At 29.5% G+C, this 14,210-nt stretch overlaps 2 protein-coding genes across 3 annotated transcripts; both read left to right on the forward strand.

Annotated features, from left to right (window-relative positions):
• Window positions 1–1,096: 1,096 nt before the first annotated feature.
• Window positions 1,097–6,414, forward strand: LOC114164460 (protein TIFY 8). 2 transcript variants are annotated; one of them, XM_028049144.1, is made up of 6 exons: window positions 1,097–1,608; window positions 2,308–2,495; window positions 2,614–3,053; window positions 3,168–3,258; window positions 5,339–5,579; window positions 6,006–6,414. In XM_028049144.1, exons 1-6 carry the CDS (start codon window positions 1,401–1,403, stop codon window positions 6,092–6,094), a joined length of 1,257 nt encoding a protein of 418 aa, XP_027904945.1. In that variant the 5' UTR covers window positions 1,097–1,400; the 3' UTR covers window positions 6,095–6,414. The 2 variants fall into 2 exon arrangements, with proteins under 2 accessions (XP_027904945.1, XP_027904946.1); XM_028049145.1 differs by having other exon boundaries at window positions 1,102–1,608; window positions 5,351–5,579.
• A 4,214-nt stretch (window positions 6,415–10,628) lies between these two features.
• Window positions 10,629–11,939, forward strand: LOC114164473 (gibberellin 3-beta-dioxygenase 1-like). The gene is made up of 2 exons (XM_028049161.1): window positions 10,629–11,152; window positions 11,265–11,939. The coding sequence occupies exons 1-2, from the start codon at window positions 10,674–10,676 to the stop codon at window positions 11,806–11,808; spliced, it is 1,023 nt and encodes a 340-aa protein (XP_027904962.1). The 5' UTR covers window positions 10,629–10,673; the 3' UTR covers window positions 11,809–11,939.
• The last annotated feature ends 2,271 nt before the right edge of the window (window positions 11,940–14,210 follow it).

Here is a 14,210-nt window from a genome sequence, read left to right on the forward strand (position 1 = left end):
TATTTATTCTGAGACTATAAGTTTTAATTTTATCTATTTTTAAAATTCTAATATTTGTAAATACATATACTTTGAATTTGTATTCAATCACACTTGATTCTAAAAAATATATGATTTTTGTAAATTAATAGTTTAATAGATGCACAACATAGAATAAATATTTTGTTTATACTATTAAAATTTTCATTAAATCAATTTTTAAATATAAAAATCATATTCCAATTAAAAATTTTAATAAATGTTTCAAAACATTTAAGTTCTATTAGATTTATGATACATAATTATATCATGCATAATTCTATTTTAAATTATTAATAATTCTTTTAAAAGCATATTGAAATTCAAAGTAGAGTTAAAATAATCAAAATTAAAAATTAAAACAAATAAGGGACAATAAATTGAAAAACTCGTTAAAGAAAAGATCCTAATGAGAGTTCAAAATATTTTGTTCAAGACAACGATTCTAATTTATACAAAAAAAAAAATCCTTTTTTTAAATAAAACCGAACTGTTAATTGATACAAAATTAACTACTTATTTATTTTAAACATTAACCATCCTTTTTTTTTAATATAATTGATTTTTCCAGATATCAAAACATTATAAAAAAGAAAGTCTTAGTTTGAAAATAGGAGAAAACATGAAAGAGTAAAACAATTTTTATTTTATTTTCTTATTCCAGTTTGTTTATTTCTAATGTTTAGAAAAAAAAGTGAAAGAATAATTTTGAAGTAATAAATAATTAGACTTTATATTAGTATTTTAATCCCAACGTCATAAGAGGGTGTAATTTGACATGAGTAGGGAATTGGATATTTGAAATGTGGAAGAAAAGTTGATGAAAAGAAAGAAAAAGAGTGAATTTGTGAGTATTTTGGAACAGGGGAGATAAATGTAGAATGCATGATTGAAGTAGATAAGAAGTGCAGTTAGATTTAAGAAGGAAAGAGAATGTAATCACATCACATTCTAAAAAGATTCATCTTTTCTCCAATTGGAGCATGATTATTAGTTAGCTCAATTATTTGGCTCTCCAATGTGAGAAGGAAGAACAAAATCTGACAAAAGTCACAACAAGTTTATCATTACATATATACCCACTCACTCACTCACTCACTCCCAACACAACCAAGGACAGCATAACAGAGACAGACATGCGCCCATTAAAATGAACAGAACACATTAGCCCAACAACATTTGCCAACAAAGAAAGAACCTTTTGCTTTTTTTTTTTTTTTCTTCTCTCTCTCCGAAAAGGACTGATTCTCTCTCCATCTATGTCTTTTATCTTTCTTTTTTAAGAGATCGTGTTTTTGCTTCTTCTTCTTCTGCTGCTGCTGCTTCTTCTTCTTCCCACCTACTCACTCACTCTTTGTGTTTGTTGGTGAGATGGGTATGTCATGGCTGTGCTGCTGAGAATGGCTCAGCCTCACAATGGCAACACCAGCAACACTCTCAACCACACTTTGGTTCTTCATGACTTTCTGGGCATGAAGCCCGCAGCTGATTCTCCAAAAACCACCGATGTAAGGTTGTCGGAACCGTCGGCCTCCGCCTCCTCCGCTGGTGGACGTGGCCCTTTCTCAGCCACCTCCGACATCGCTTCTGGTGAGTGCTGTTTTCTGGTTTCACTTTTCGGCTTTTGTAATCAAAGGTGAAAATTTTATAAATTAAAAAGAAAAAATTGAGGGCCGTACTCAGGGCATTACCCTTTGCTTACAAGACCCTGCTTTGATACCATCTCTTTCTTTTGGTGGGGTACCTTTTTGATGGATTAGTTTAGTGAGATCAGTGCTGCTGGGTTAGTTTTACTTCACATGGTTTTTCATAATTTCTCCACTTTGCTTTGAGCTTTTTGTTTTTTCATTCTCTAATGTCTTTTGACTTTTTAGTAGCTAGTGTGTTCGGTTTGTTTTTCCTATCAATGTCAGGGGTTTCAGTATGGTGTTTGAATAGGCTATTGTATTCTGTCTTCTAGACTATAATTTAGTGTACCAAGTGGGAGGATTGAATTCGTGCTGAAAATTTCTGAGAATTTTCAGTAGAAAACTGTAATGTTCTGTCAACATTTGTGCATTGGGGCCATAGTGATGATACGGGGTTTTAGGTATTTATGACAGTTATTGTGATTGTGCTGTTTCATTTTTTTTTTCTTTTCTTGGCCTTTTCATCTATAAATGGACATTCTGGCTCATTTTTTTCTTGATGTTGTTGAAAATGGAAGTTATTTATGGAGATTTCTATTATCTTTGGAGGGTTTTTTTCATTTCCATGAAAGTAATGTTTTTCGTCTCATAAATTTGGTAGAGAAACAGGTAGGAAACCATCTTGAGGGAGTTCCTTTCTATGGCCCAAGGAGTGATCTTTCTGGTGCTGAGATCAGTAACAGATTAGTGGGAAGCAAGAGAAGTAATTCTGATTCCGCTTTTACTGGTTCCTCCAGAGAGGCCTTCCAAATGGTCCCAGATTCCTATCAAAACTCACATTTGATGAAGGTTGATTTGACTTATTGCTTAATAATTCTCCCCCAATGTGCTCAATCTTCAAAAATGAATAGAAACACTTCTGCTTTTGTCTTCTTTGCTTTACATCATGAGTTCTGATTTCACACAGGTTCTCCGGAATGCAGCTGGAGATAGGTCTAGAAGGCCAAATGATGAGGAAGTGTTACTTGGTATGCAGTCACTGAAACAATCTTCTCCTCAGATATTTCAGCCTCCAACCAGCACTAAGATTGATGCCAATAAGTGGGAACGATCTATTCTCATGAATGTTGGCCCTTCCATGCAGTATCCACCTCGTGGAGGGCAATTGGCACCTTTTGTCCACCAAATGGCCTCAAGCAAGATCAGGGATACCAATGCTGGCCCTTCATTCATTTCTCAGTCTGCTGCTGATGAAGGGTCTAGAACTGGAATCAAAGGCCCTGGAATTTTAAGTTCTATAAACGTTGCTGCTGCTGTGGCTGCTGAGAAAACTCCATCTGCTATTATGCTTGGTAGCAGCAGGCCAAAACCTGGAAGTAATATCATAGAATCATCCACTCCTCCAAGGTAAATCTTTCTTGTAGATACAGTTTCTGAATTCACCTTGGTTCTTTTGTTTTTTGCTCCCTTTACATTGGAAAAGGGAGAAGTTCCTTGACTTTATGCTTTTGGTATTGACAGCAATCAACCCACCCTAACTTCTGCCAGCCGTCAGATGACTATTTTTTATGGAGGCCAAGCTCATGTTTTTGATGATGTCCATCCTCATAAGGTCTGACCTCTGATTTTTAGCATGTCATATTTGTATGTTGAATTTAGTGTAATAACAACAATGGCAGTAGTCTTAAGGTTGAATCACATAGATTACATGATATATATACCATTGAGCTCAGTTAAAAGTCAAGTTCTTCAGAATATTATTCACCATATGATCTCTTTTCACATGGCTCATGTTTTTTATGATTTCCTCCAATGCCCTTTTTTGGACCCCCTCTATCCCTTTTATGATTCAATCACCAAATGCTTTAATTTACCCCTCTCCAACTTTTATCTCGTCATTTTCTTCTTGTTTGTTGTTAAAATCATAATGCACATACTATGTCCCACTCCTACTCTTGCAAAAGCCTTTCTACTCCAATTTTTGTTTCCAAAGTCCAAGTTTAGAGTTAGCTTCTTCCTTTGATTCCTCTGTCAAAACTCGTTTGCTTGTCATATTTGTGTGTTGCCCTAAAATTTGTGTCCTAAAATTTAATTTATGATTACTACAAGGGTATATATAAGACTATTTGCATGACTTCACCTAATAGCTTAAACTTTTGGGATTGTTGGTTCATGATGTGATATTAGAGCCTCTATGATTTAGCGTGTGTTTGGATTACGGTTAGAAAAATTAAGTTTGATTGAATGAAATTGAAAATCTCATTCAACGGAAAAGCCTTATGGTTTTACTTTGAAAACAACCTACGTTTGGAGCTCCCAAACTGAAAAACCAAGCACACACTTAGTGGTTAGGTTTGTGCATAATGCTAGCTCAAAGGCTTCTTGTGTGGGGGTGTACGTGTTAGAGATGTGATATAAACTATTCATCTGTCTTAACTAAATAGTCTAAGCTTTTGAGATGATTTGACAATCACTTATGGAGACCACACTTTGTTCAGAGCCATATGGCAGTCAAATTTTAAGTGCTCATTATAACTTCTTCTATCGTTCTGGTTTAGCTGAAAAACATGTTTTGATATTAAGAGTTGATTTTCATGCCACACTTGTACTGTAGTTTCTACAACTTATTTTACCTAGTCACTGCACTATCTAGTTTTTGTTTTTAACCTATAATTGCTGATAGATAAGACTTGATAGCAACCAATAACACTCCTGAACCTATAATCTGGCTATAAGGCTCTACCCACTTTCTAGATTGAAAACTATGGATTTATTTTGATTCTATTTACTATAATATGATTTGATATCTCCAGCATCCTTGAGTTGTCATCCATGTTTTGTGAATTTATTATGTTTTCCCTTCAACTTGAAACCTTGAGGTTATAAGTTTGTGGCTCTTTCTTAAATATATGTTACTCAATTTGTATATTTTTACACAGTGTAAGACTTCAACTTACATCTAAACTCCACCATTGGTACCACCAATCTCCTTCTTACGAATGAGTTACTTCCATATTGGTACACTTTCCCTCGAGCGGAAACAATTTTTAATCACAAGTATTGCGGTGGTGACTTTGACTTGTACCAAAATGGGACACATTTGCTTAACATCTTTATTAGAAAGACTATCAAACTCTTAACAATAAGAAAATGGAAATATGTCAAAATGAATAGGAAGATTCAAAAGATATTTTCTTACTACTTACTATGGAGATATTGAGAATATTTTTACTCTAATAATTCACTATTTAAATAACAATATCAAACCATTCACGTGCTTCCACATAATAGCTTAAAAGTTTGGAATATATAGTTCATAACAATATGCTCTTTGACCTAAAATGATATACTAGTAGCAGCAAGTGGATGCAGGTCTGGGATGTCATTGATTGTTTTGTGTTCCAAAATTTGTTTTTGCGTTTACTATTGGTTTGCATCATCTTTGTCTTATCCACTTATATCTTAGATTAATTCAATCGATCAAATCTGCTTTTTATGCTTATTTTTTCCTATAAATCTCTCTTCATTTGCAGATATATTGTTAACATTGAATTGATTACCGAGTTCTTGGTTTTAATCTATTTATTGTTATTGTAAGTGAGTAGCATTGTTGGTTAAAACCGATTGAAAATTACATAATTGAGTGAAGCTCATTGAGTAAGAAGCAATATGGTTTTGTGTTTTATCATGAGTTATGCATGCAGGCAGATGTTATAATGGCTTTGGCCGGGTCAAACGGTGGATCTTGGTCGACTGCGTTCTCGCCTAAATCCGGTGTAAAAATGGTTAATGATGGGAATTTGCACAGCGGAGAAAATGAAACAGGTGCAGTGAATAATGTAGCATTCCCACAGGACCTTCATGGGAAACTCTCTATTACTGCAAGTTCTAGCCATGCCATGGTGTCTGGTGATCGAGTAACTACTACTGCAGGTATGATTTGTCCACATTCTTTTTGTCATATGATAGCTCCCAATAGTGTTGTTTTTTACACTATTATTCCACAACAATAGGAGAATACTTAACCTTCTGATCATCGAGTCTAGATTCTCTTCTGAGTTTAGTTTTTGTGTTGTTCTCAGCTGAGCATTACAGCAATGTTGGTATATTAAAATTCTTTTTAATACATTTTAAAACATCAAAATCAGTATCCGTAAGTATATTTTGAAAACATAACAGAAAAACAGCACAAAAAAAATTCAGCAGAGAATCTAAATTTATGTTGATCTTATTCGGCTATACTTTCTAAATTTAGCAACCAATAGATAATGTGTGGATCATGGTTGGTTCAAAACTAAAGTGGTCTTTTTGAACTATTGAATTTGTTACTGATTGACATTGTTGAACATCTGGTGATAGGGGCACACCAAGGTAGCGTTTTTGCTAAAGATACCAGAAATCCAGTCCAACCATCAGATCCCAGTTCCGAAGACAAAAGAGGACAATGATAGAGTTTGAGACCAAAAGGTTGTGTTTTTATTTATGGGGTGGCTTAACAGTTTTCTCTTAATCTTGATTCTCTTTGGGGTATCATATCATTCACTTTTCTCAAATTTTCTCCATATCTTTCAACCCCCAATTCGGTCTTTCTCTCCTTTTCCCAATGTATGTGGGGAGCAAGTGTAGGATCATTGTTTAAAGAAGCTAAATAGATACACCAAAGATCATTTATGGAGTGCTTTGAACATTAAAAATGTCTTTATTGCAAACAGTCAACTTATTAGGAGGAGTAGATTTTTTTAGAATAACTTCGATGAAAGTTGAGTTATGCCATTACTTCACTTCCATTTGAATGCTGCGAAAGAAGGTAAAAATATGATTCTACTTCTGATCATTGTACACTAAACTGCATTTTATAGGCACATGCATGGATCAAAATCATTTCTGTATCTCAAAAAGATTTAACCGTGTCTAACTCATGGGTGAAATAGTTAACGTCTTTAAAATGTGGTCTTACTCTTTTTATAGGTGACAAACACTTGTACTTACATACTTCAATTGCTTTGTGGTAAAAAATTCTTTTCTTTGGGATCATATATATATATATATATATATGATGCATGGATATTATATGTATATTTAGTATTTCACACAATTTATTTTGAAAGCAATAAGATACTATATACGCTATATTGAAAAATGTAATTTTTATTGAAAACATGATAAACTTATAATTGTTATTATGTAAATTTAAAATAAAGTAACATATTAATCATTGTAAAAAAATTAAAAATTATTATTATTGTAAAAATAATATTAGTTTGTAAATCAATATTTTATTGATAAAATTTCATATATGATCATATGTTAGGTATGAAAGTAAAACTAAAGTTATATTTGTATAATAGGCATAAAAGTAACATAAGTTTAATATTTAAAATTAAACCTGTTGGTTTCGACCTATTCACTGTGCATGACGAATGGAAAGCCCAAATTCACTGTGCTTGACGAATAGAAAGCCCAAATGCTCATTTGCATCATTAATACTTCCATGAAAATACGACTTTGTATTCCCATAATTACTAATTACACCTCCACAAACTTTATGAAATTTTCAAAACATGATTTCCAGAACAATTTCTGAAATAGGATTTTATTCAGAATAAATTTTTGAAAACAAGTTATTTTTAAACGTTTATACTATTTTTTTCTCTCGTGGCAAACTGTAATCGGAGATGCAACGGAGAAGAAGTAAACACAACTACGGCGGCAACATGTTGCAACCGAAGGTTTTTTAATCCTTTTGCTGTTAACATAAGGGTACATATACTAATCATGGGGGTGCAGAAGCAAATGTCAGAAAGTAAATAAGGAGATGTTGTTGGTTTTGTGCCCCTATTTTATAATAAAACTTTAGGTTTTTAAAAATAAATGGAATATATTGTTGTAAAATATAATTTTTTTGATAAAAATTTTATAATGATTATTCGTTAATATTAATTTAAAACTTATTTCTGTTCTTAATTTATATTTTTTAAATACTTTTGTGCATTAAATTATTTTACAAAAATTATAGATACTAAATATTTTTGAATTTCAATTCATTTATTAATTTTAAATTTATTCATTTTTTCAATTACTTTAATAATTAAATAAAAATTTTATATTTTTTTTCATTCTATCCAGAATAAAAGATATGGTGGGTGCTAACGCTAAATTAAGCGTTACATTAGCCATTAAAAAGAAAAATCGTAAATGCACACATGTATGAAAAATTCTACAGAATAAATTAAATTATTTTATTTTAAACCGAGTCTCAATTTTTCATACATAGTTATTTAGTGTCAGTTCTTCATCATCATGTAACAAAACACATGACTCACATGAGTTGCACTTGTTTTTCATCATTCAACAATTTTGGCTTTTGAGACCTGCATTGCATACCAAACAATTTCTCTTATGCAGTGCCCTGTTTGTTTCCAACAACGGAAACACACCAATTTACAAAGAAACTTCAAATTTCAAAGTGAAAAGGCACACTAAACGAGGCACTTTTGTTTCTAGACTTGAATACAAGATTTCCAATGAAATATATATATAAAATTAATTTTATATATATATTTAATTTAAATCTTATTTCATTATATTCTTTTAAACTGAAATAATGTTATAATATTCACATTTTTATTTAAATACCTTCTACATTAAAATTATTTTATTACTTTTTTTATACATCAAATAAATCATTAATTATAACTATATAATATTTATGAATATTTTAATTCGTTAAATAAATTAAAACTACACTAATAATCACTACAATCAACATTTATTCAATATTAATATTATAATTAATTATAAACTTTATATTTATTAATTACTACTCAACAAGCACTCTTATAAAATTTAAATACTATGAACAAAAAAACAAGCATCATAACCATGTATGATAACTAGCTCCCAATAAAACAAGAAGGGATAAAGAAAGTAAATGTTACTCGGTAATATAATATTACCTTTAATCTGAAACCTGATGGATGTAATTAATGTAATGTCTGTGAATGATCCTTTTTATTTATTGATTTGAGGCAAAGGAATCAATAGCACAGCTCTTAATGTGTTGTCAGCTTTAAATAATATTAATTAAGTTTACACAGAAAATTAGCCACTTGCATAACATGCAATGCAACCTTTCTCTTCACCAATAACATCTCTGTCATCTCCTGCAACAAAACTTTCTTTCCTTTTTCTTTTTCATTTTCATGCTATTTATTAAGACACTTTTCCGTTATTAATTATAATATTACACATAAGACGTTACTCTCACTATCATTTGAATGATAAGACACAACTATAGAAAGTAAACAAGAAGATTCTACACACTGGAACTTTAAAATAGAGTCTATACTGTTTGTATTATTTATTCAACAACGATAAATGCTTAATATTGTAAGTATATATTTATTTATTCTTTTTCATTTTTTCTTTACGTTATATTCTCTTAATAAATTATTCAAATACACCGATTTACAGACACATCTAAAATCATTTTTATATTTTCATTCGATGATTTAAAAAAAAAAAACAAAGACGGACCTGCAAATTTATTCTCAAAGCCCATCACTCAGTTTTACAAAAATTTTAAAAAATATATAATCATTTTACTTTTGTTCCCTCTTCATATTATATATATATATATATATATATATATATATATATATATTTAACCATAACCGCTTACATAATATATAATAATTAATAATAATAATAATAAAAATATAAATACGTATAATAATTAAAATAGTTTTAAATACTAATAATAATAATAATGGTTAACATATGTATATAATAATTAATAATAAAAAATATGTATAATAATTAATAATAATTAAAATATTTTTAATTCATCTAATACTTATTTAATTTTGTTTTTATTATCAAAAATATTTTAATAATTTTAAAGTTTTATTTATTATTTTCTTTTTTAATTTATCACTTTATTCAAATCAATATTAACTTTTATAAAATTTATATTAAATCTACTTGCTTTGTTATATGAATCGACTAAAAACACGTATATTCAGATTCTTCCCAAAATCTCGTCTTTACATTAAAAGACATACTAATTATGTAACCTAATATATTTATATATGTTTGGCAGAACATTATCTTTCTCAGTCAGGTTATTCTTGACTTCGTCTTTTACACGTCTTTTTTAGCATGTTAGTATTTGCTTTTCGAAACTGATTCTGTGAATAATTAATTTATAATTAAAATTTAGCCAAAATATGTTTTGGCATGTACTTAAATTTTTTAATCACCCATTTTCTGTGTTATTTTTCTTACATGATAATGCACACGCTGTAGTAATTAACTTATCGATAATAATAAAAAAATCTGACGCAAGTAAAATTAATACAAGAGATAAGCATGGATGGGTCCCCACTTTTATTTTTTATTTTTTTTCCAAGAGGCAAGAATCAGGGAGGGACCGTTCTGCATAACATTTTCTGAACTTCTAAGAGACCAAATATCTGATATAACAAGAAAATAAAAATAGTTTTAAGTTGAAAATACTATTTTTTTTTTTTGAAGTAAGAAGTTATCAATGAAACTTATTTCTTTTTATCTTTCACTCATTTTTAAAAGGATAAACTTGAAAATTGTAATTTTTTGGTTCTGTACATTGCAGAGGAGAACCCAGACATTCTTCCATTTTATAATGTTGAACACTTTGGGAAGCTAAAATCTCTACCAATATTTTGTTCCTTCCTTTGTCATTTTCATTCATATTTTCCCAAATACCAAAACACCTACCACCCCTTTTAACATGAACCATCTTAACCCAATCTTTCTTAAACACATAAAAAATAATATTAACACATCCTAATTTAATTTCACAAAATTAATGTATTAAAATAAAATTTATTTTATATAATTCAGTTTATCTTCCAAGTATATGAAACCAAATTTGTCTTTTGTTTTGTAACAACAAGAGTCAAACTTGTCCCAACCCGCAACTTTGTGTGCCTATATCTATATATATACATATATCTTTCTCCCTCTCAACACACGAGCTTAACGAAAATGAATACTCTGAATGAAGCATACAAAGCACACCCTATTACCCTGGGTGATATCATCCCCATAGACTTTTCTTCTTCCCCGAGTTTACCCGATTCTCACTCATGGTCTGAACCCGTTCATGATGATGATGATGATTTCTCTGCAACATCATCCATACCCATCATAGACCTGAAGGATCCGAATGCCCAGAAACTGATAGCCCTTGCATGCGAGAACTGGGGTGCCTTCCATCTGAAGAACCATGGCATACCCTTAGATGTCACCGAAGAGGCCGAACAAGAACTCCAACGCCTCTTCTCTCTCCCTGCTGAACAAAAGATGAAGGCTCTCAGATCCCCCGATAGTGCCTCTGGTTATGGCAACGCAAGGATCTCACCTTTCTTCTCCAAGGCCATGTGGTACGAGGGATTCACCATCATCGGTGGTTCCTCCTCTCACGATGCCAAAAAGATATGGCCCCATGATTATCAAACATTCTGGTAAGTTCTTCACTTCACTTCAACCATGCAACACAACAACGTTGTTGGTTGTTGTTGTTGCTGTTGTTCTGTCTCTCCACAAACACTTATGTTTTTTTTTTGCTGCATGCAGTGACAGAATGGAGAAGTACGAGAAGCAAATGAGGAGCATAGCGGATAGACTAACAGATATGATGATGGAGGTGTTGGGGATTTCGGAGGAGAAAAGGAAGTGGGTCGGTGCGAGCGACGTGAGTACGGCTCTGCAGTTGAATTTCTACCCATGTTGTCCCGAACCGAACCGGGCCATGGGTTTGGCTCCTCACACCGACACTTCAATCTTCACCATTCTTCACGCCAAATCAAGCGGTCTTCAGATCTTCAAGGAGGGAAAGTGGATCCATGTGCACCCTCACCCCAACGCTCTCATTGTTCACACCGGCGATTTCACGCGCATCATGTCCAATGCACGCTTCTGCAGCCCTCTTCATCGCGTGGTGCCGAATCAGGACACTGAACGTTACTCCATGGCTTATTTCTACTCTCCGCCCACCGATTATGTTATCTCTCCGTCGGATCTTAACTCTGTTGCTCGTTTTCGTGATGTGACTGTGAAGGAGTATATTGGGATAAAGTCTCAGAAATTTGCTGACTCCCTTTCTTTCATCAGCACTTGAATCGTTTTGTACCTGCATGTTGTTGTTGTTGTAGCTTTTTAGTAAGACTAATAAGTTTGGTGATACCAACATCGGTTGTGACTTACTGTGGAATTTCAAAATAAATACAAATTGTTGTTCCAATGGTTGACTTATCAAGCTTATGTTTAATTTAATAATAAGAAGCTTGTTTCTACAAGGTCGGTGGTACATTCCTGTTTTATAGCTTCGGTCTTCGGTTCCTCACCGGAAAGGTTCTTCGTTATCCAAACCATCCATCCGGTTTAATTCATTTCGATGCTTAAATCAGGATAGATCAGATAAAATGCTGCAATACTGTAATCCAATCACATTACCCCGTATTTATATTACTCATAATTTTTTAAATATAAATGATAGTATTTTAGTATACAATTTTTTAAATATAAATGATAGTATTTTAGTAGATGATAATAATGTAATATTATTAAATTAATATATAAAATAAATTTATATTTATTAAAAATAAAGTGAAATGTTAAAAATAAAGTGAAATGAATAAAAAAATTAATTATTGATGAATAAAATAAATTAAGATAAACAATTTTATAGAAAATAGGTAAAAATAACCATTAATTTAAAAAAATAATAAATAATTATATTATAAATGGTAGAATTGGTATTATAAAATGTGGATAATAAAAGAGGAAATCCTCTTTATTATTATATATGATTTTTGCCTATCTTGGGTAGAATCTTCTATATTAGAAGATGAATTTTGGGTAAATGGAGGGATGAATATTAAGGAATTTAAAGATTAATTTTATTAGAATAAATGAATAATTTCAGTTATGTAATAGACTAAAAAAAGTTTAATAGATAAAGCTTAAAGGTTATTAAAATATTAATTATTGGATAAGTTAAAAATATTAAATTTTAATATTATATATATATATATATATTTATTTTTACCATCAAGAATATTTTAATATATATAATAAACAGTAATATATATTTATATATAAACATGTATAATAACTAAAATATTGTTAAAAAAATAATAATATATACTATTATTATTAATATATGCATATAATAATTCATAATAATAAAAACATATATAAATATCTATAATAATTAAAATATTATTAAAATTTAATATTTTTAATAATTATTGAATAAGGTAAAAATATTAAATTTAAACACAACTTTAATTATTATTATTAATTATTATACATATTTAAATATATTATTATTACTAATTACTATATACATACATATATTATTAATAATAATTATTATTTTTATATATACAATATTAATTACTATATACACTATTAAATATTATATATATATATATATATTAATGAAGTTTAAAAAATGAAAGATGTAATTATTATTATTTTAATTTTTTGATTTTGTACGATTTCGTTTAAATGAATATTTTAAATTTTTATTAAATTTTATTTTATTAACGTTTGTAAAATTGAAAAATATTTTAATTATCATAAAATTTTATTTAATATTTTAATTTGGAATACATAGAATTATAACATATTTATAAATATTTGATATAAAAAATAAAATAATATTTCTCTAATATTAAATATTTAATTATATCATATTTTTTTAGATAATTTATAATTTAAAAAAAGTAATTAATTAAAATAATAAGAAAAGGAATACAGATATAGTACACGTATATTTGTTACGGATAGACGAGGATGTGATAAAAATACTATACTTAAATTTTTTAATCATCCATCCTCTGCGTTATTTTCTTACATAATCATAGTCATTAACTTATTAATAAGATGGTTAAATATGTTTTTTTTTTCTTAATTTTTAGTTATTTTTGGAATTAGTCATTTCAAAATTTTGGACCAATTTAGTCTTTTATTTTTTGTTAAATGTATGGATTTAGTTCTTTTAATCAAATTTTGTTAAATTTATTTGACATTTCAAAACGCGTTTCAAGATTGTATTTGAGTTGTTTATACTATTTGACATATTTTTGTTTTAATGTTAAGTCAAATATAATTATGAAAAGTATTTGAAATATCAAATAAATATAACAAAATTTGATTAAAATAACTAAATTTATGTATTTCAAAAAATAAAGCACTAAATTGATCTAAAATTTCAAAATAGATTAATTCCAAAATTCACCTAAAATCAATAAATAAAAACATATTTAATTCTATTAATAATTACAAAATTCTTCATGCTTGTAAAATTAATACAAGAGATAAACATTGATGAGTCCACTTATTTATTTTTGTTTCCCGAAAGGCAAGAAACAGACAGGATGGACCGTTCTATACAATTTCTTAAGTTCTTAAAAACCAAATATATGATATAACAAGAAAATGAAAATAGTTTTACGTCGAAACTTTTTGAAGTTTTTTTGAATTTTTTGGTTCAAGTAAGAAGTTATCAATGAA

The sequence above is a fragment of the Vigna unguiculata genome, chromosome 9 (assembly GCF_004118075.2).
Source record: "Vigna unguiculata cultivar IT97K-499-35 chromosome 9, ASM411807v1, whole genome shotgun sequence".
NCBI lineage: Eukaryota > Viridiplantae > Streptophyta > Magnoliopsida > Fabales > Fabaceae > Vigna > Vigna unguiculata.

Excerpts from the sequence above, each read along its gene's own strand:
- LOC114164460 (XM_028049144.1), top strand. The coding sequence starts at position 1,401 with ATGGCTGTGCTGCTGAGAATGGCTCAGCCTCACAATGGCAACACCAGC. Across the intron at positions 3,054-3,167 it reads GAATCATCCACTCCTCCAAG|CAATCAACCCACCCTAACTT; the intron begins GTAAATCTTTCT and ends TGGTATTGACAG. Across the intron at positions 5,580-6,005 it reads TCGAGTAACTACTACTGCAG|GGGCACACCAAGGTAGCGTT; the intron begins GTATGATTTGTC and ends ATCTGGTGATAG.
- LOC114164473 (XM_028049161.1), top strand. The coding sequence starts at position 10,674 with ATGAATACTCTGAATGAAGCATACAAAGCACACCCTATTACCCTGGGT. Across the intron at positions 11,153-11,264 it reads CATGATTATCAAACATTCTG|TGACAGAATGGAGAAGTACG; the intron begins GTAAGTTCTTCA and ends TGCTGCATGCAG.